General features: G+C 44.9%; 1 protein-coding gene across 1 annotated transcript in view; it reads right to left on the bottom strand.

The window, feature by feature from the left end:
* Positions 1–19996, bottom strand: part of SQLE (squalene epoxidase) — a 129940-nt gene that overhangs the window by 34951 nt on the left and 74993 nt on the right. The window contains exons 7-9 of the mRNA XM_086966204.1: positions 16499–16594; positions 9274–9416; positions 5761–5857 (exon numbers count right to left, since the gene is read on the bottom strand). Coding sequence (XP_086822330.1) covers positions 5761–5857; positions 9274–9416; positions 16499–16594 — 336 coding nt within the window. The remainder of the gene's footprint in view (positions 1–5760; positions 5858–9273; positions 9417–16498; positions 16595–19996) is intronic.

Below are 19996 nucleotides of genomic sequence, written 5' to 3'. Positions count from 1 at the left end.
AGGTAATGCGGCCCGAGCTGTAGATGGAATTTGATAGAACTCACTGGGGAAGCCGCTTGGTCCAGGTGCTTTGCCCACATTCAATTGACCCAGCGCGTCTCCAAGCTCCTCCGCCGTCAGGGGGAGGTCGAGAGCGTCCCGCACCTCATCGGACACCGCAGCTGGGGGGACCGAAGCAAGATAGTCGGCGATGGCAGCGGGAGCGAGAGTCTCCCGGGAGGCGTACTGACCCCTATAGTAATGCGCAAAGCTTGCGGCCAGAGTAGTCGGGTCTGTGATAGCCACACCCGCAGCGTCCACAAGGCCTGGGAGCGTAAGGGGCTGCAAGGTTTGTTGACATAGCCGATGAAGCATCGTGCATGATTTGTCGCCCCACTGATATACCCGGCTACGGGTGGCCAGCCACGCTTGTCGAGCCTCATTCAATAAGACTGAAGAGTGCGTTTGCTGCGCCTGCAGGAGTTGTCGCAGGGAGATGTCATCCGCCGCAGTTCTGTGGCGCGCCTCCAGTTCTTCCACCCGTTCCGCCGCCGCGGTTATGCCCTCTAACCGTGCCCGGTGAGCCGACGTGCACCAAGCCAGATCGACACCCCGCAGAGTGGGTTTCATGGCTTCCCAAACTGTCACCGCGTTCACCCCCACATCTAGATTATCTTGCCAGTACTGGGCAATAGCGCCACGAATATGCTGGGAGTAGTCGGGTCGCTGCAGATGCCACGTGGACATCCGCCATCGGAAGGGCTGGCGCGGCCTATGTAGGTCTATCTGGACCGCCACCGGGGAATGGTCGGAGAGCCCGCGAGGCCGTATCGCTGCCCCTTTCACTCTGGCAAGGTAGGCCCGTGGGACGAAGACATAGTCTAGGCGCGAAAGGGAGCCATGAACCGCTGAGACGTAAGTGTACTCGCGGCGCTCCTCATGTAAATGCCGCCATACATCAGCCCAGCCCAGTACATCCAACATAGCGCCCAACCGCGTAGGAGTGGGGACAGGCGCCACCCCGAGCCTCCGCTGCCGGTCCACAGCCACATTCACAACATCATTCCAATCGCCACCAATCACCGCCAAAGAATCAGGGAGTTCAGCCCATAAAGCGAATAACCGTTCAGCCAAAGCCCATTGCAGGGGGGGGGGGGGGGAGCCTACACACACCCAAACACCACCGGCTCCACACCAACTCTCCCCTGGATGAACACAAAGCGCCCCTGAGGGTCAAGCCATTGGCGCTCGTGTGTGTACGCCAGGCGCCTATGAACAAGAATAGCCACCCACCTGGAGCCCCTGGCAAACCCGGCATGGAACACCTGGTGGAAACCAAAGCGCTGGAGACCGAGGGCCTTCGTACCTAGCATGTGTGTTTCTTGGAGCATGAGCACATCTGCAAGATCCCTTTTGGCCCAGCGTAGTACCGCCCCCCGTTTTATCTTATCCAAGAGACCCCGGACATTCCAGCTAAGAATATGCATAGCGGCGCCAGTAGGCGCCAAGCGAGGGACGTCAGCCTGGCCCCAACCCCCACAGTAGCATAGGTCAGAAAGATCATGTGCACCCCAGCGAACAGTACCCCAATTCCCTCACTCCCCACACTGCCAACCCCCCCAACACACCACCAAACCATCCCAGACCCCCCACCCCAATACCTCAAGAAACAATGAAGTACCTGTTGCGGCATACGGTAGTTTAGGCACAAAACCAAAAGTTCGGCATGCCAATGGATCCCACTTAACCCTCAAGTACTAACCAAGCACACACCCCAAAACACGAGCCTCCCCAACCCCAACAGCAGGAGGCAGCCCACCAAACATGCCCCCCCCCCCCCCCCATCAATAAGCATCAGCAAGAACATCGCAAATACAGTGCATTGGTCCACAGGAGTCCCGCTGAGGCCCGTAAAGGCCAAGTAATACTGCACCAGATCCGGCCCGGACCGTTGAACAGCAATCCGCCGTGTCAGCAGGTGGCCCTAAACACGAAGCAGAAATCAAGGGTCAGCCGTTGGGAGTCACGACCCCCCGCCAGAATGATCTGTCTCCAGCTGCGTGTCGCCCAAAAGAGGGTCCCGAGACAGGGATCTCCGCCTCGATCGGGACTTGCGGTGCCGCTTCCCTTTGGCCCGCTGTTTGCCCCGCTCCTGAGAAGAACTGCGGGAAGAGCCGGAGTGGAGCCCCGGCTGAACATGTGGGCGAAGCCGGACCGCCTCGTCAGTCCAAGCAAAGACAGCCTCCGGGGTATCAAAGAAGTGTGTCCTTGAGTTGTAAATGACCCGAAGGCGGGCCGGGTACAGCAGGGAGTACTGGAGTTTCAGGCCCCGGAGCCTGGCCTTGGCCGCCAGAAAGGAGTGTCGCTGCTGTTGAACCAACTTTGTATAGTCAGGGAAAATCATGATTTTGCAATTATCGAACTGCAGGGTGTCCTTGAGCCTCGCCTCCCGGAGGATGACATCTCTGTCGTGGTAGTTCAGGATCCGGGCTATGATCGGGCGAGGCCGCTCTCCAGCCGGAGGCTTCTGCGTCAGGGCCCGATGGGCTCGTTCCACCACAAAACAGGTGGATAGGACGTCCGGGGGCAGCCAACTCTCCAGCCACCGGGAAAGGAAGACGTCCATAGGCCCCTTCTCGCATCCCTCCGGAAAGCCCACAAAGCGGAGGTTATTTCGCCGTGCCCGCCCTTCGGCGTCCTCCACCCGGAGCGCTAGGCCCCGCTGCGTCTGTTCCAGATCGGCAACCCTCTTCTTCAGGGCATCAACATCGCCTTCCACCGTCGTGACCCGGGTCTCCGTCTCCGTGATGCGGGCCACCGCATTGCGGAGGTCTTGGCGCAGCAACATCACGTCAGCGCCCACCGCGCCGATCTTCGCGTCCAACATGTCCCGGGATTGCGTGATGGCCGTGAGCAACGCTGCATTGTCCGGGCCGGCCGTCTGACTCCCCCCGGCCGATCCAGCACCATTCCCCGGGCCGGTAAATTTGTCGATGGGTCCCGTCGTGGCCGCGGTGAGGCCGCCTCTGCCCCTCGCCATGGCCGCCGATGGGGCGGACCGATGGAAAGAATCCGCTACGGGTCACCGGAGGGACGGATACAGGTGCAGGCCGTCCCACGTCGTCGGGAGAGAATGCAGACCCCGGAGCGAGGGGGGGGCTCCTCCTTCCACCGAGGCGCCGGGGCCACCAGGCCAGGGCCCAACGCCGGATCCTCCGTCTCCGGGCACGCCTCAGCCCCGCTAGAGACAGGACGGGGCGATCAGGATATGCTGCAGGTCCCCACCATCGACGTGCCGGGACCCCGCTCCGCCGGGCACGGTCACGAGCCCCTGACTCCGGCTCCAGTGACTCCGCCCCTAAAGCGCGGGCCAAGATGACAGAGACCCAGCCGGCCCCGTGGCGCCACCAGCGGGCGGATGAAAAATCGAGGCCCCGGCTCGCCACGCGGCAAGTAGGCCCAGAATGGACGGCCCTCGATGGTCGCGCCAGCGGGCGCCCGGAGCTCGAAGAAGCACCCCACCGGGATCCTCTGGACTCCAGTAAACTCCTGCACTAGCAGAGATGGGGGAAGAAGAGGTAGGGCCAGGATAAGTTAGCAGATAAAGAACGGGCTGGCAGGAGCTCTACAGAGCCACGTCCGCCATCTTCGCCCTCGAAGCCACGCCCCGCCCAACTGTAATTTTGCATACATTTGTACTTTTAGAACTGTATCCCGGACGGTTGCCTTGTGGAAAGTGCAGTAGGCTTCAGTTGAGTATGATGACAAGCCAATGATAAAGGATATAGGTCTGATTGTTTATTAAGAAACATTATCATAAAGGCAGTAGACCTTTGTAAATGAATTGTGAAAAGCATATGTTAAAGTTAACAGGAATGTATGGGTGGATTTCGTATTACTGTGTATTAAACCCTACAGATAGGTATTTAGTTGCATGACATCTCACAGGATACCATAGTATGCTGGTGCTGGTTACCCCATCGACAAACAGTGGGTTTAGAAGATTTGTACTGTTAGAATCCTTGTTAGGCCTTCACAGGAGCTATAATATTTTGATTTGCCACCTGTAATTTTGTATACTATGTCAATTTATGACTGTATGCCTGCTAGTAGACTTTTGGGAAAGGTTAAGCACAGTGCAGTAGGCCTCAGTTGGCTATGGTGACAAACTAATCATAATAGCTAGCGGCCCTCATGAAGTGCACTGACTGTGTGCCCCATTGAGGTGGCGGACAGTTAGTGCGCTGTCTTGAAGGTGGTAAATGGGATAACTGGGAACCCCAATACATCCCTCTGTAGGTGGATACAGTTACTCAATGCACCCTCCTTCATAGAATCTGCCCCACCCCCATTTTTAAAAATTGCGTCCAGTTGCTGTCTGCCGAATAAAACAGACAGTAGCTTCTTCTTTCACTGTTCCCAGTGCAGGTTTGGGTTTGCACATGCTTTGGGAACAGAGCATTGTTACTAGTAAGCTGCGCCTGGTGCACAGACTTAACTGTGCACCCTTGAGCAGAATGGGATAGTATGCCATATTTACAGTATGCCATATTCACAATATGCCCCCTGCAGGCCTACCAGTTATGATCTCACATTCTTGTTGGTTCATGTGAATTGGTGATGAGAAATTGGAATATATTTGAATGTGAACTAGAAGTGAAACGCCTATGGATCTTAGGGCAGATCTGTTCAGAGCCAGAGCCTAAGACCAGTATAGCTATGTTTGATCTGTTCACCTGCCAAGTGAGCTTTAGATACCTTCAAGAGCTGTGAACCAACAAACACCCCAATCCGGCCAATGTGACTATCACTTCAATCAGATATAGGTCAAAACCTATTCTTCTGGTCTTGTGGCAGAAGAACAAAGAAGTTTGAGTGGCCTATGGAGTCAACTCTCAGTAGGTGAAGTTTATGCTCCCGGATTTTTCTTTCAGAATTGCCTTTAAAACGAATTTCACATTGACAAACATGGCACACTTTTTTCTTTTGTGTTTGGACCCTAAATGTTCGCCAGGTGAGGTTAACAGGAAGAATGATGTAAGATTACGGACCAATACTCAACTTTGCTTGACACTTGTTACATATTCCATATCATTGGTCTACGAGGATTCACTCAGGAAACCAAGAGCCTTATCTAGAGTTTGGCAGATTGAATACCCCATCAAAAACGCAGTGGAATCTTGTCTGCTGCATTACAAGGACCATACGCTATAATGCACTTGTAACACAGAGGACGGAATATCCACCACATTTATAAATGAAGGTCCCAAAAACCAGAGTTTAAATAAGGTCACAAGTCTAAGTGCTTCTATGTATTTGCTTTTAAAATCCATGCAGCTACTACAAGACGGGAAACTTTTCCTCAAACCCAGGTTTCTGCTGGAGTAAACGTCAGCCCTGCGATTCTTTCTTTTTACACAAAATATTCCAGCATGAGACCTTACTCTCGTCTTCAGCAGTTTACTTTTTTTCTAGCCACCGCTACCTACTGTAGGTTACTGTGTGTCGCAATAATGATTCTGCTTTAGGGCCAAACAAAACTGATCTGTTAAAATTTACAGAGCTGGTATTGTTGGGGTCTGTAATCATCCCAGCTTCTATGACTACAAGCATGGAAAGCTGCCACAGTCCTGAGCCTTATGGTAGAGTATATCAGCACTTATAACAAACTTATGTTATAAAGGAAAGGTACAAAGACACTCATTGTTCCCTAATGTATCTCCATAGAAATGTAGGCTTTTCCCATATTAAATAGAGAAGGTATTTTCAAGTTATACCTACCGTCAGTAGAAGCAAAGAGTTCATAAAGAGCCTGAGCGAGGACATTAACGACAAAAGAATGAGATTTCTTTCTTGACCAGTTGAATTCCTTTTTAGCCTGTGAAACAAAGCAGAGTTTTCAGTATTTTTACTCTCATTAATAGACTAGAGGGAAAGCTTTCTTACATATAATACAACCCTGTTATTACGTATTAACACTACCTGAAAGGTTGGATTAAAAATGACTGCAGCAGTACAATATTCTCCTACATCTTTCCAGAGCGCCATATTCATCTGTGTCACTTTGCACATTGGAGTTTCTACCTCATAACCATACATATATGTATGTCCTTCTGATCTCTTTTATATTTTCTTGCTACAATACTTAATCAGGAGCTCAAATAAAATCAGTGTAACAAAGAAATATGCAACTATGAAAATGAAAACAAATCCTCCGATACCTTTTATACTTCCTCCAGACATTATATCCAACAGTATGTAAATTAAACAGCAGGTGATATAAGCAACCTGAATAGGGATGCACTTCTAAAGCTAAGTGAAGGCCATGGGGAAGTGATAAGTGACTTAAAAACCATTACATTTGTCCATTGACTACAGTGGACTTCTTTCGTAGACCCGTGTTGGTCTGGTTGTTGTTCGGTCCCTCAGGCTCGCCAAATAAGTCTTTTAGCTTGATTTTTCTGAAAAATTGGGCTAGTTCAATGTTGAGGAAAAAAGGATTATTGTCTGGTGTGGGGACAAAACCCAAGCCATTTGCTAGAACCGCCTTCTCAACCACGCTGAGTGTATGTTTACTCAGATTCACGACATTGGTCACTCCTTGTTCATTGTTAATGATGCGCCTCTGCCCCTGCTCCATGTCACAGCCCCGCTGGTGGTTGCCTCATCGTCCCATTGGACCCTGGATGTTCTCCTCGGTTTCTGCCTGCCTCTTCCCCTGACTTGGCCTCGGAATGAAAAAGACAGCTGTCCTTATTGGGGCCCATATCCCGCAGGGTAGAATTGTTGCGGCCAGACGCCGAAAGGGTGCATTGGTGGTGCAAACATTGGTGAGTCGGGGTTTTGATATCTCCGTGCCTGTTGTCCGCCTGTGCTCTCATCACTGCTGCTGTCGCTTCTATCCTCCCCTGAGCTATAAGTCCAATTCTGGGGTGTAGGTCTGAAGCGTGGTTGGCGTCTAGGCGTTGGTTGTTGTTGAGGTCTGTCATAGTATTCGTCAGTGGTGTAGGGATAAACTGTCTCCCGTTTGTTCACAGACTTTACAGCAGAGGTACAGACCAAGAGGGCCTCCTTTCTGGTGGTTAAGAACGCTCTCCCTGCAATGCTCTGATTATTCTCTCCAAGTTACGGATTATCCTTGAGGGAACAAAACACTTCTGCGAAGACCCAGAGTCGGTGTGGGCCTGACTGAGGGCATACAAGGTGGGGACTGCCCTTCAAGCGGCACGCTCTGGGCAGACGACATTCGGGCAGAGGGTGTGAAGGCGCCCGCGCAAGATTTTGCGTGGTGCTCTAGAGGTGGCCCATCTCCCTCACAAACTGAACTGGAGCGAATGGCAGCCTTCCAGGTGGTGGCAGACATTGTGATGGCACACAAGCCACCCTTTCAGAACACAAATCTGTGTTGTCCGATTTGGTGTGCCCTCGCGGCGATGACACTGGACTTCCCGTGATGACTCCCCAGACAACAGAAGAACTGATTTGATATCCTTTGATGTATCTGATTGTATTGATGCGGGTGAATAGGTTCATTGAGGTAGGTAGGGGTAAGGGGAGGGGGCTTCTGACCTATATTTCTCATTCTTGCGAGACTCATGGTTGCAATGTGTGTGGGTATAGTTGATCCCGTGGGGATGCCAGATCTGTTCATTCAGCACTGGGCTGGAAACGCATAGACCTGGCAAGCTCACCTTGGTCAGCCCCCTACTGAAAATCCCTTGCTAGCAGCTTGGGGAGTCATTTACTCAGATTGTACTTCAAACTTTACGGTTGGGTTGGGAAGTTCATGGTTGTGGGTTGTTTATGCTTTTCTTCTTCACTTTTTATTTTGTCTGCACAAGACGCACTGCTCATTTCCAGGTGGGTGGGTGGAGGAGGTGGTGAATAGGGGGGGTTTATTGACAACACAGATTCAAGGGTGGTTTCTGCTGACTTTACATTGACGGAGCACCAGGAGACATTGTCCCTTATGTCCTGGAACATTAGAGGGAGGGCTAAGGCCAATGTGTCTCACCAGTCGTCATCTTCCATGCTTCCCAGGTCCGCCTCCCAACCAACCCTCACTTTTAACATCGGAACTGCACGGTTATTTACCAGTTTCCTTTAAGTGAGCGATATAGCCTTGTTATTCATGGGGTCCAATTATAACCAGTCTTCCAAGGGGGAAGAATCAAGGAGAGGAGTATCCTTTGGCAGAACAGATGAGATTGCCTGACTAATCTGTAAGCATCTAAAGGCCTTGGACGGAGCCAATTGGTACTTTGACTGGAGGTCAGCGAATGAGGTGAGCTTCCCTTTAACCCACATGTCCCCAACCGTGGATATACCAATTGTGTCCCACTTATCAAATCCCGGGCATCGACCAAGGCGTTCCAGGATGTCAGGCTCCCATAGTGGTGTTGCTTTAGTCAGTCGTCCCTTCCATCCCAATTTACCAGTAACTACATGCCAAGTCTTTAACGCACGGGCCGTAGGCCCAGTTAAATGAAGTTTACGGGGATTAGTGTATCGCGCCCTATTATAGCAGGCCCGTCTCATAAGCCAATGATCTGTGCAGAAGCTAGGCTCGTCATGCGGTCCGAACACCCACCTATTGATTAGAGTTAGCTGGGAGGCCTGATAATCTAGTCGTATGTCTGTTAGCCCTCTACCTCCGTCATACCAGCCCAAGGTAAGCTTTACAACTGCTTTTTAAGTTGCTGTTAAAAAGTGTTTAAGCATCATTGTAACATTGTTGCTGCCTGAGAGTTGAGTGCTTGGTTAGGATGCGATTTATTATTCTCGCTGTAACAAACAATAATACAAGTGAAGAAGCTGGAATGCTTACCATTTACAATATATCACTAGTAAAAAAGCCACATTTTTTCAATTTAAAATTTGTATTGCAAGCATATGGCAGCCGTGATTAGATGGCAGCATTCTTTCTTTTTTCTTTTTTGCAGAATTTGCCAGTATTAAAATAAATAAATAAAAATACCGATCTCATCAGCGTGCCAAGGGCAGACCTGTTTGCTTAACTAATGCTTGCTTTAGGCTTAAATTAACAAAGAAAGTTGGTTTCAAGCAACTTCACAAGCTTATAAATTAACTATTAAAAAGTTTTTTAAGGATTTTAAATTGTAGCTAAGAAAGAAAATTTCTATTGCTCATTTGTTGATGGATACTATAAACGTTTTGCTAGAGAATGCACAAGATATTTGGATGTGTTCAAAAAGATAGGGCAAGCTATTTGTATTTAAATCTGATGCTCCAAGAGAGGGGTATGTTTAACAGCAGTAGGATGTGGTGCCTCACCTGCAGCAAAACTGACTCCTCAGACAGATCTGGAATATCTTGCAGTAAGCTTCTCCAAATTTTAACATCATTAAGAACAACACTCATTCCTCCACCTGTAAGTGGATGCCTCATATTATATGCATCTCCCAAAAGAAGTACTCCTGCAATAAAAAAGGAAATTTATTGAAGACGTGAATTATTTTCCTAGTACATGGGAGGGGGTGTATTGGATGGACTAAATATTTACGTTCACAGAAAGAGACCTCTGAAAGTATAATCCCCCTAGCTACCCTATAGCAATAAACATGGAAGAACAGGAACACAGTCCACAACTTAAAATTGACAGTAAAACAAAAATGAAAAAATTATGGTGGGAAAAAAATGGTGAATGTAAGAAATGGTAATAATATTACAATTATTCTGTAATGCATACAGTACTTTACATTGAACATTTTACATGCACTGTTATTACACACTAGAAATTGATATTCATTTCTAACAACCTCAAAAAATGTAAAGACTAAGTCAATCTTACAGGGATTGCCCTAAAAACTGAATTGCCTATGTTAATTTAGGGTTGAATACATTTTTTGTGGCATTTAACAACTTTTTCAGTATTAGAACGATAACAATTGAATAAGTACGAAACTTCCCAAACCTCAAACACAAAAACTGTCCTTCCTTTTATTCCCACCCCCTCAATCCCCGCCACACCCTCTGACCCCGACCACGATAAACATTTGTTGTCTTGAATATGTATTAAGATTATTCAGATGCTGACCTCGTGTTTTATTCATCACCGAAGAAAAATAATCATTGAGTTGAGTTTTATTAAATATATTGAGGACCCTGCGTCTTTTGGGGCACAAGAGGTCCTGTAGTCTTTGCTAAAGAAGGCAAGAAGCTGACTGCATTGCTTGCAAAATGTTTTTCCTCTGCTTTCTGTCTGTGAGAGTTTTTCCATGGCCAGTACCCCCCAAAGTGTTGGTATCCATTTATTTTCAGAGAAGAGCGTCTGTTTTCCCCAGAGGAAGAGGATAGTGTGTTTGGCAGCTAGAAGTAAAAGGGAGACACATCGAACTTTTCTGCCATACAAAGGGTAGATGTCAGTTGCCAGTCGGCCTAGCAGTACCACCTGCGGGCACCTGGATAGATACGAGCCTGTTATCTTAGGAAAGAGCTTAAAACATGGCTGTTCGGACCATAATTTTGTTGGCTTCTCTGCTTCTGCTCTCCAGGTCTGATAGCGCTGGGACACTCTGCCCGAGTAGCTGAGCGCTTTAAAAAACTCCCCTTAACATAACATAACATACCATAACATTATCTGCTCATGTACGATAACACTGAGTTCAAGAATTGTTTAGGAATAGTGCAGGACCACAGGATCTGCCTCAGGGTCCTTTCTTCTCCACACTCCCTTCAACAATTTAAAGTGGTTATCCTCTTTAGATGTGGCAGTCTACAGTGGCATAATGCCAACAATATCATATTTTCAGCATAGTTTCTCGCTGACCGGCATGGGCTGCAAAGTCGCTAGGTTAAATTATTGTCCTCCCACTATTTCTGATGTCTGATAATATGCTGTTTTTTCTCCCAAGCATGCCGGAATGTACAATTGTGGTTCCCCTGCTGGAGGTCCAATATGGCATAAATTTCTTAGGTGGAATTGTTTAACGGCCTGTTTGACACGAAATGGCCGTCGGAAAGTGACTATTGGGGCCCCTAGCAGGGCCCCCTTCATCCTGAGGGCATCCGGTTGGGGGCTGAGGGTGTAACTAAGGGACCCCCCTCAGGGTTGTGGAATTTAATAAAATATCTACTTGTCCATGGGGAAGGCTGCTTCATAAATCTACTTCTCCTGTAACAAAATCGACTTGTCCCTTTGGTGCCATGTAGTGCGGCAACAAATTATGACAGCAATCTCATTATATAACAGCTCTGATATAGCCTCTCCGATTATGCCAGGGCTCATACCATAGAAGTGTTTGAAAACTTGCAATCCCCTCATGTGGCCACTTTCCCTATGATCTACATACTGGGGCTGAAGGTAGTGGTAAGCAATAGTTCCAGGGTTAGAATCCCTTTTGACTCTGTGCAAACCAACTAACTTGCATAGTTTAAGGGTTTTCAACAACTCTTCTCTAATCTTTTCCCATACTGAGAAATGTTGGAAATGTACCCCCGATAATGGCAGACATAAACCTTCTTCCAGAGTTGGGAAAAGTGGTTGGAGGGAAAGTGAACTTGCATACACTCAGATTTTAGCAGTTCGCAAATCTACACATGCATATTTGCCAAGATTAAGGTAAGGAAATAGACTGATCACTGACAGAGGTGTCGCAGTTCCACTTTGATGTAGACTTATCTGGGGCCACTGGAACTGGGTGAAACCCTGCAGTGGGACTTACCTTGGGGCTGCTGAGGTCACATGGGCTGAGGCAGCCATGAGGTGTGCTGTAGCTACCTGCACATAGTATGGCCCATTCTGCTGAAGTTAACCCAGCAAGGTGTACCTTTGGTCATACTGTAGAAACAAATGCACGCTAGTACATGCCTTGCACCTCAACCCCCCTTTAAAACCTTAAATTAAAAGTGGAAGGTTGGGATTTACCACTTACACCAGCAGGATTAGGGGGCCGATGTGGGAGGAAGGAGGGGAAAGCACCACAAGGGATTTTCTGCAACCCAACACGAAGGGTGGCACAGCCACATGCATGTACACCGACAGAATGAAAGTGAACAAAATGTACAACCTGCAGGACTGATCCTCCAAGACCCTTTACGAATGACTACAACACACACTGGTGAACAGATACTAGCGTTCCTTTGTTGGAATGAGAGCTAAACAACACCAGGAACAAAAGGCAGGTCCTGGCATACATACAATGAATTTGGTGTTTTGCAAAAGACACATCTCATACACCAGCAAGAAAATACACTCTTTCATCATTTGGCAGGCCATTGCTATACAGCATCATACTTGGCATATGATAGAAGTGTGGTGCTCCTTGTTGAGTCTAGGATACCCTTTCATCAACACAGTCAAATGCAGACACAAATGGCTTATTTATCATAGCAGAGGGCCTAATGTATGGGAAACTAATCTCCCCAATCAACACCTATGACCCCTGACTTCTTCAATGAAACGAGTGCAGAAGCTAGCTCCTAGGACATTTCACTGGGGGAGAATTAACACCTCGCTGGAACCACAAAAGGACTGTTCACACTTGGGGGTGAGGGGGCATACACAGGGTGTGAAGTTATTGCATGGTATAATTAAAGACAGTGGTATAGTGAATGCCTGGAGGCTCTGACAGGAGACCCTTAGAGAAGGAACGTATCACTCTGCACCCAATAACATGTGGCCCAGATTAGATCACTGGGTCACCAAAGGAGAGGTTTACACTGGGATAAGACACTTAGCCCACTTGGTGCACACATTATCAGATAATTCTCCAGGAATTCTAAAGTGTAGTTCCCTGGGACTCAAGCAGTACACACAAGGTGTCGACCGCCGCCAACAGTATTGATGGATAACGTGATACGCACTGAAATTACACAATATTTCTAGCTTAACCAGGGGTCATTCTAGCAGCAGGCCAAGATGCCACTGTATTGCAAAAAAAAAAAAAAGGGGCACTGAAAGTTCTGCAACAGAACATGGAGAGACTATATAAGGAAATTAAGCAACTCGAAGTAGACCTCATTGTAAATGACAATTACCAAACAAGATAAACTATAAGATATAAGGTAACAGCATATAACTATACTGCTGAGGGTGAAGCTAAATGCCTTTATAAATAAGCCAGAGCAATTGATGAGGGGGAGAGACCAGGGAAGTTGCTAGCGTCCATTAAAAAAAAAAATATGGCTGCAGGCTTTATTACAACAATGGAGGCAGGAACTACTCTGTATGAATCAACAGAGAGTATTGTCAGGGTGACCCTGCAGCTATACTCACCTACATAGAAAACGCTGCAATTACCTGACAGGGAGATGCCAGAGGGAATTTATGGCACACCCAATGCCACTGAATAAGATTAGCGAGGCCACCCAAGCCTACAAAGCGGGTTCTGGCAGCCTACAGGCCTACTATTACAAACATACATTGACTTATTTCCACCATGCCTATCGGCCGGTATGAGGAAGCTGTGACGCATGGCTTTCTACTCCCACTATGTGAGAAGCCATTATAATAACATCTTGAAATCCTCTGAAGGAGCAGATAGCTGTGGATCCTATAGTCTACTGGCTTTCATTAACTGTGACACTAAAATCCTTGCTAAGAAAACTGAGAAACGGCTCACGCCCCACATGCCACATCTAACAGTACCAGATCAGATAGGATTTATCCCTGGGAGAACGATCACCTATAAACTGCGCACAATGTTTGCAGTCATGCATCAGACAGGCCTTAGGAAGAGGGCGGTGGCAGGCTTTTTTAGTTGCTACTAAAGCATTTGATCTTCTTGATTGGCCCTATATGCTTCGGATACTATCTTGAATGTTTTTGATCTGGTCCGGTTAATATACACCTCCCAAAAGGGACAGGTTTTGGACACTATACCGTACGCCCAAGAAATGCAGCAGGGATGCCCCCTATTGCCACTGCTATTTGCGATGGCTTTGTAAAGAATTAGCACCTAAACTGAGACAACACCACACTCAACATACACTGGCATTTACAGACAGACTCCTATTGATATCCCTATATGCGGATGGCATAACACTATATGTAAAAGATCCCAAAAATCAGTCAGAGTCCACAATCAGAGAGTTCACTAGATTTAGGGCCTATCAAGAATTGCAACAAATTGTATCAAGTCTTCTGTGTTTCTATTCATTCCGGACACACTCAGGACTGACTCTGACTTTAGAGGTGCGAGACACCCATTAAATACTTGGGCTTCTGAATAAGCACTGATGCGGAGGACATTATTAAGCTCAAACATGGTAGAGCCGTTAGCCAACTAGTGCTTGAAACTGTCACTAACATCTGGGAAAGAGACTAGTCTAAATGGTCATATTCCCTGTATTACTTTGTTAATATACCCATCAGACTGCATAAGTGTTTTTTCAGACACTTAAGATGCTCTGTAACAGAATGACTTGGGAGAAAAGAAACCTAGGCTGTCCTGGGACACACTTGCCCACCTATACAAACGAGGCAACTATGAAGCCCCTCACATGTAGCTCCACTACCTGTGTGCGCAGGCACACTTAGCGTACTATTGAATTCACCCACATAACTTCGCGGCCCACACAGTTATCGAGTGTGACGTGGCGCATCCCACCCAAAATGGAGACAGCTATACATTTGTGTTATACTAGCAGGGTTCACGAGTTTAACAAGGTCCACTGCACAGGCAGGGCCTGAGACGGACTTCAAACATTGGCTGGTTATCCCCTACTCTACTTCCGATATCCCCCTGCAACTCCACTCATGTTTCTCCATGATAATGGAGACTAAGGTGAGGTTTCACAAAATGTGGAGACTTTTTTGTGAGGAAGGCAACTACACTAGATATGTTTGGGTCACAAGCTGAGATCATGACTTCTTCTGCGAGCCAGCATACTTTACATCACTGCAACGCATCATAGACACCCACTCCACTAAGCAACTCATTAATAGGTTGTAAAGGGCGATGCAGGAGGTGATGCTTATTCGGACAGCTCTTGAAAGGAAAGATTGGGAGGAGGACATTTACATCCCCATTTTGGATGCAGTGGGAGAGTACTGCTGGGCCCAAATGGTGGAGGTCCTATCCTGCAGCCGACTCAGACTGATACATTTTCGATTTATACACCAAAAATATTGCGCCCCAGCAAAGCTTTGCAAATGGGGTCTGAGGAAGGATGATAAATGTGACAGATGTAGAGCATGGGGGTGAGATTTCTACACCTTGCATGTAATTGTGAAGATCAGATCAGCATCCCCAGCATTCATGATTCCAGTCTTTAAAAAACATTCCATGGCTCATTGTGGGGGTAACGCCACCCCTTGAAGACCACTGTCAAGACTAATCCATATCCTTGTGTCAGATATCAGTTGTATGGGTAGTAAATCTGCCCAATTTTTGGCCATATCAAAATGGGCTATCGTGATTCAGTCATAGTTGAGCCAGGTTGGTGCTACGTAGTTGCATGTAAAACAGAAATCTGAGGATTAGTTCCTAGTATCAGCAACAATTCAGTGCCCTTTTACTACCAAAAAGCATTAGCTCCAGCGCCCAGACGATTGGAACTGCCATCCTCCTAGCCACATCTTTGTCAAATCGGATTATGGACAACCCCTACAGAGTGAAGCCTGGTCTTATTTTAGTAGGTGCTAAGGAGAACTTTCGACTTGATAAGCCACCGGATGACATTAATGTCAACTTGCCTCATTTGGGTGAATGCCTCGACTCAGTCGGCTTCATCAAGTGCACTCATTTCATTTATAGGTTCCCAAACAGTTGGGTCAAGTATCTGTCAAGGCCTTGTAGATTCGGGTTGCTGTTTCTTTGAACAGTTCATCACTCACTGCCGCAATTTCAATATTGGTCAACTCCACACTGTCACTCTAATACATGTCAAACTTTTAGGTACCAAAACGCCTCTTCCTCCATGAAGGTTTTTAGTAATTGTGAAACAATATTACTGTATAGATGATTTAAGATTTCAACAGGAATGTCATTGCATCTAGGCATCTTCCAGAACGTTAATTAGTTAATGGAATCTCCAGTCTCACAATATATGAGACTGCTCCCAAGTCAGACTTTGTCACGCTGCTATACTCCAATAGTATAGAGAGAAAGAGCTCACTGCCATTGCTTCATCATCCTGATCACCCAAAGACAGGAATACAGTTTAGTAGTAGCTCATAATACTGGTGAAATCTATCTAACCAACCCCTCCCATCTTAACCTGATTTTTCTTTTACCATGTCGGCAACATAACAGGCTTATTTTGTGTCTTGTGGAGCATTGAGTACTAATAGAATAGGCTTTGTGAGCAGTGGTCATGAGATTGCTGTATTTCGTTCTCATGCTTGCAACTGAATCATCTCCTCCATGGCAAGAGGATCTACAACTGACTCAGTAAGTATCCTAGAATCCTACACCATTTTAAATGACTCACCAGAAAAAGGATGGAGGCCTAGGTTTGCTGAAGTGGGCTATAGTCTTCAACTCCTCACTTTGTTTGTTACAATACATAGTCCCTCCATGTAGCATGACATGCATGAATTTCTTTCTTTACATACCTTGTTTATTCACTGATGATGGTGGTAAGAAACTTGCTGGCATGCTTCTCAAACGATCATTCTGAACTGCTATTAGGAATGGCTCCTGTAAGTGCACTGCAATAAACAAAAGCTGTTTTAAGCATACTATTACAAATGTCTTTCCATTTAGATAAAGCAAGGCAACAGGAAGCTTGTGTATTACTATAGGCATATGTACTATATCTTTAACACACTATTACTAGTAACAAAAAAAACAAAAAAGGTTGTTACTTTAACAATGGGCAATTACAGGTGGGGCCTGAAGCTAGATAGGAGAACCACGTGTGTGACCTGACTGCTTTTTGGATGACTGGATTACATACACAGTTCTAAGTTCTCATTGGCACAAATGATACCAGAATATGTGGTCCACTTATTTTGCTTGCAGTTCAATGTTCATTTTCAGACATGGTTAGTGGAGAGAGGTCGCACAAAAAATGGAGACTTTGACCCGTAATTCCTATTTACTTACCGTGGATTGAAAAAAAAGGTTCACTGACAAAGGATTGACACCCAAAATATCCCCATAATAAAATATCGGGACCAAAATATTGAGGTAAAGAATATTGTTATATTCTACTTATAATGGCAAGTACAAAAATGTCGGGAAAAAATATTGCTGTCATAAATGTTGTTGTACTAAATATAGTTTTTTTAATATATAAAAATTAAAATAATAAATATATTAAATACTAACATTAATTAAAAAAGATGTAAAATATATTTTAACAAATATAACAAATACACTTCTTAAATTACAAACAAGTTAAATACACATACAAATTAATATAAATATTTACATATATCTTCTTAAAAACAATTAAACAACATTTTAATTACTAATATAATTTCAACATTTTAAATGAATATAAAAATATAACAAATACACATATATATATATCGCGCCACTCCACTTGCACGAGCAGTCGCCTGCGCCTTTCTCCCTTGAAAAGAACGTGGAGCACAGACCCAAATAGGTGCTCAGAATCTTCTTTATTTAGCTGTGCAGATGTTGGCCATTACGCGTTTCGGTACAACGTACCTTGATCACATGATATATATACACACACATATTCCCATAGCATAACATTTTAAACAAACCATTTTAATTAAAATAAAAAGAAACATAAAATTATCACAATTTAGTACAAATATTTTACGAATTAAAAACAAATATTTATAAATATTATAATTTTTTTAAACCGACTAAAACATCATAATATAAATGATGAAAATATAAAATAAATGATAAAAGTTCAATTTAATACATATACTATTCTTTTTACAATTTATACAAACTGTTGTAAAAGTATTTATAAAAATGTAGTTCTCCCACTTATCGCAATGCAAAAGTAATAAAACTGGGTAAAATGTTCCATTTTTCCTCCAGTCAATGCAACGGTTCGGGAAATTGTTGGATTGCCGATAGTTAAATTACTATTCTCATTCCAATAAATGAAACAGTAGGGCAATGGTTTATTAGAGGAAGGTTACATTTACTATTCACACTCCAGTCAGTGTAACTGTAGGGAAAGTGTTGGATTCTGGTGGCGTAAAATGTGCTATTCGCACTACAAGCAGTAAAATAGTAGATAAACTGTTGGATTGCGGAGGGGTAATACTTAGGACCTGATTAAGACTGTGGCGGTCTTCCGACCACCGCACTCACGGTGGTGCAGCAGTGGTGATCCACCATCTGCCGCATTAAGACTTCAAAAGTCATTGGGGAAGAGGACCAGAGGCTGCACCAGCAAACAGTCATTCCCTGGCGGTGGCGGAGCTGTGCCACAACGTAAGAAGCTCAGCTGGACTGGCACAGTCCCACTGAGCATGTTACGAGTCCCGCCACCGCCAGGCATTTCATGATGGGATCCATGAAAAGCTGGCGGCGGAGGAATAAAGGGGGCCCTACCAGGCCCCCATGGCCCCCTCGCACTGGGGATACATTCAGAGGGGCACAACATGTGTCTTGTCTGTATTCCCCCAAAGTTCCAGCACGGAATGGACGTCACCGTCCTTGTTGCGCTGGAACTTTTTTGCCGTTCCAATTACGGTGCCTGTTTTCCAAGCACCGCCAAGTGAAAGGCAAAGGACCGCCCACAACATGAGTTCAACTTGTAACTAGGCAGGCGGTCCTTGCGCAGCTTTGGAAGAGCTGTGCCAGCTGACAGCAGGCACAACTGCACCAAAGTCGTAATCAGGCCCTTAATATTCCCACTTCAATAAGTGCAACAGTAGAGAAAGTGCTGGATTGCGGAGGGGTAAAACGTATTAGTCTCACTCCAATGAGTGAAACAGTAGGGAAAGTGTTTATTAGCGTAGAGGTAAAACTTACTATTCCCACTCCAATAAGTGTAACAGAAGGGAAAGTATGGGATAACAGAGGGGTAAAATTTACTATGTCCACTCCAGTCAGTGAAATAGTAGGGAAAGTGTTGGATTGTGGAGAGGTAAAATTTACTATTCCCACTCCAGTCAATACAACAGTAGGGAAAGTGTTGGATTGGGGAGGGGTAACATTTACAATTCGCACTCCAGTCAGTGCAACATAAAAAAAATTATACAAAACAATACAATAATTTAGAAAACAAGGTGAATGAAGAAATATATAAAACTGTACAAAACAATTATAACCTGTATAAATGTTAAATACATATCACAAATAACTACACATATTATAATAAATAAAATAGAAAAATCATTTTCATACAAAACATTTTTTATTTAGAAATTATTAAGTAACAAAAAAATATTGACTAAATAATTTTAATTTAGTTACTTCCACCCTATACCTACATAACTGACAAGATGCACCTAAACCTTAACTTTAAAAAGCAAATTATCTGCACTATTAATATAAATATTTATCAACAATCATCATTAAATATTAATTATAATTGATTTACTACCCACAAATTGCCCCCACAAAACACGCTCCTAAAATTTCACACAAAATTAATTGCACAATTAACATATTTAATTATCAATGTTTTATTTAATATCAAATTAATTATTATTACTTTAAATCAATTTACTTCCCGCCCTACACGCCTACAAAACCCAGAACCCACATCCAAAAATACAAATAAATAAATATTATTTACATAATTGTATAAATATTAGCGATTAAAAACTAAATATTAATCATCTTAACTAATTACCTTCCAACTCTTACCCCTATAAACCCCACAAGCTACACCTAAAAATTAAACTTAACAAAAAATGTATTACACAATTAAAATAATGAATTGTCAATTAAATAATTAATAATAAACAAGTATTTGATTAATTCAAATACACATACTCCCCACCCTTTACCCTTATAAACCCCACAACCTCACCTGATTTTATTTTTATACAAGTCGCATAATTAATTATAGATTAATTAATATTAATTAGCAACTAATTATAAATTCATAAAAAATAAATGACTTCCCACCCTGCAACCATATAAACTTTACAAGCCGCACATAAAAT

Source organism: Lissotriton vulgaris, chromosome 4_1 (assembly GCF_964263255.1).
Source record: "Lissotriton vulgaris chromosome 4_1, aLisVul1.2, whole genome shotgun sequence".
NCBI lineage: Eukaryota > Metazoa > Chordata > Amphibia > Caudata > Salamandridae > Lissotriton > Lissotriton vulgaris.
This window is presented reverse-complemented; position numbering and strand designations above follow the sequence as displayed.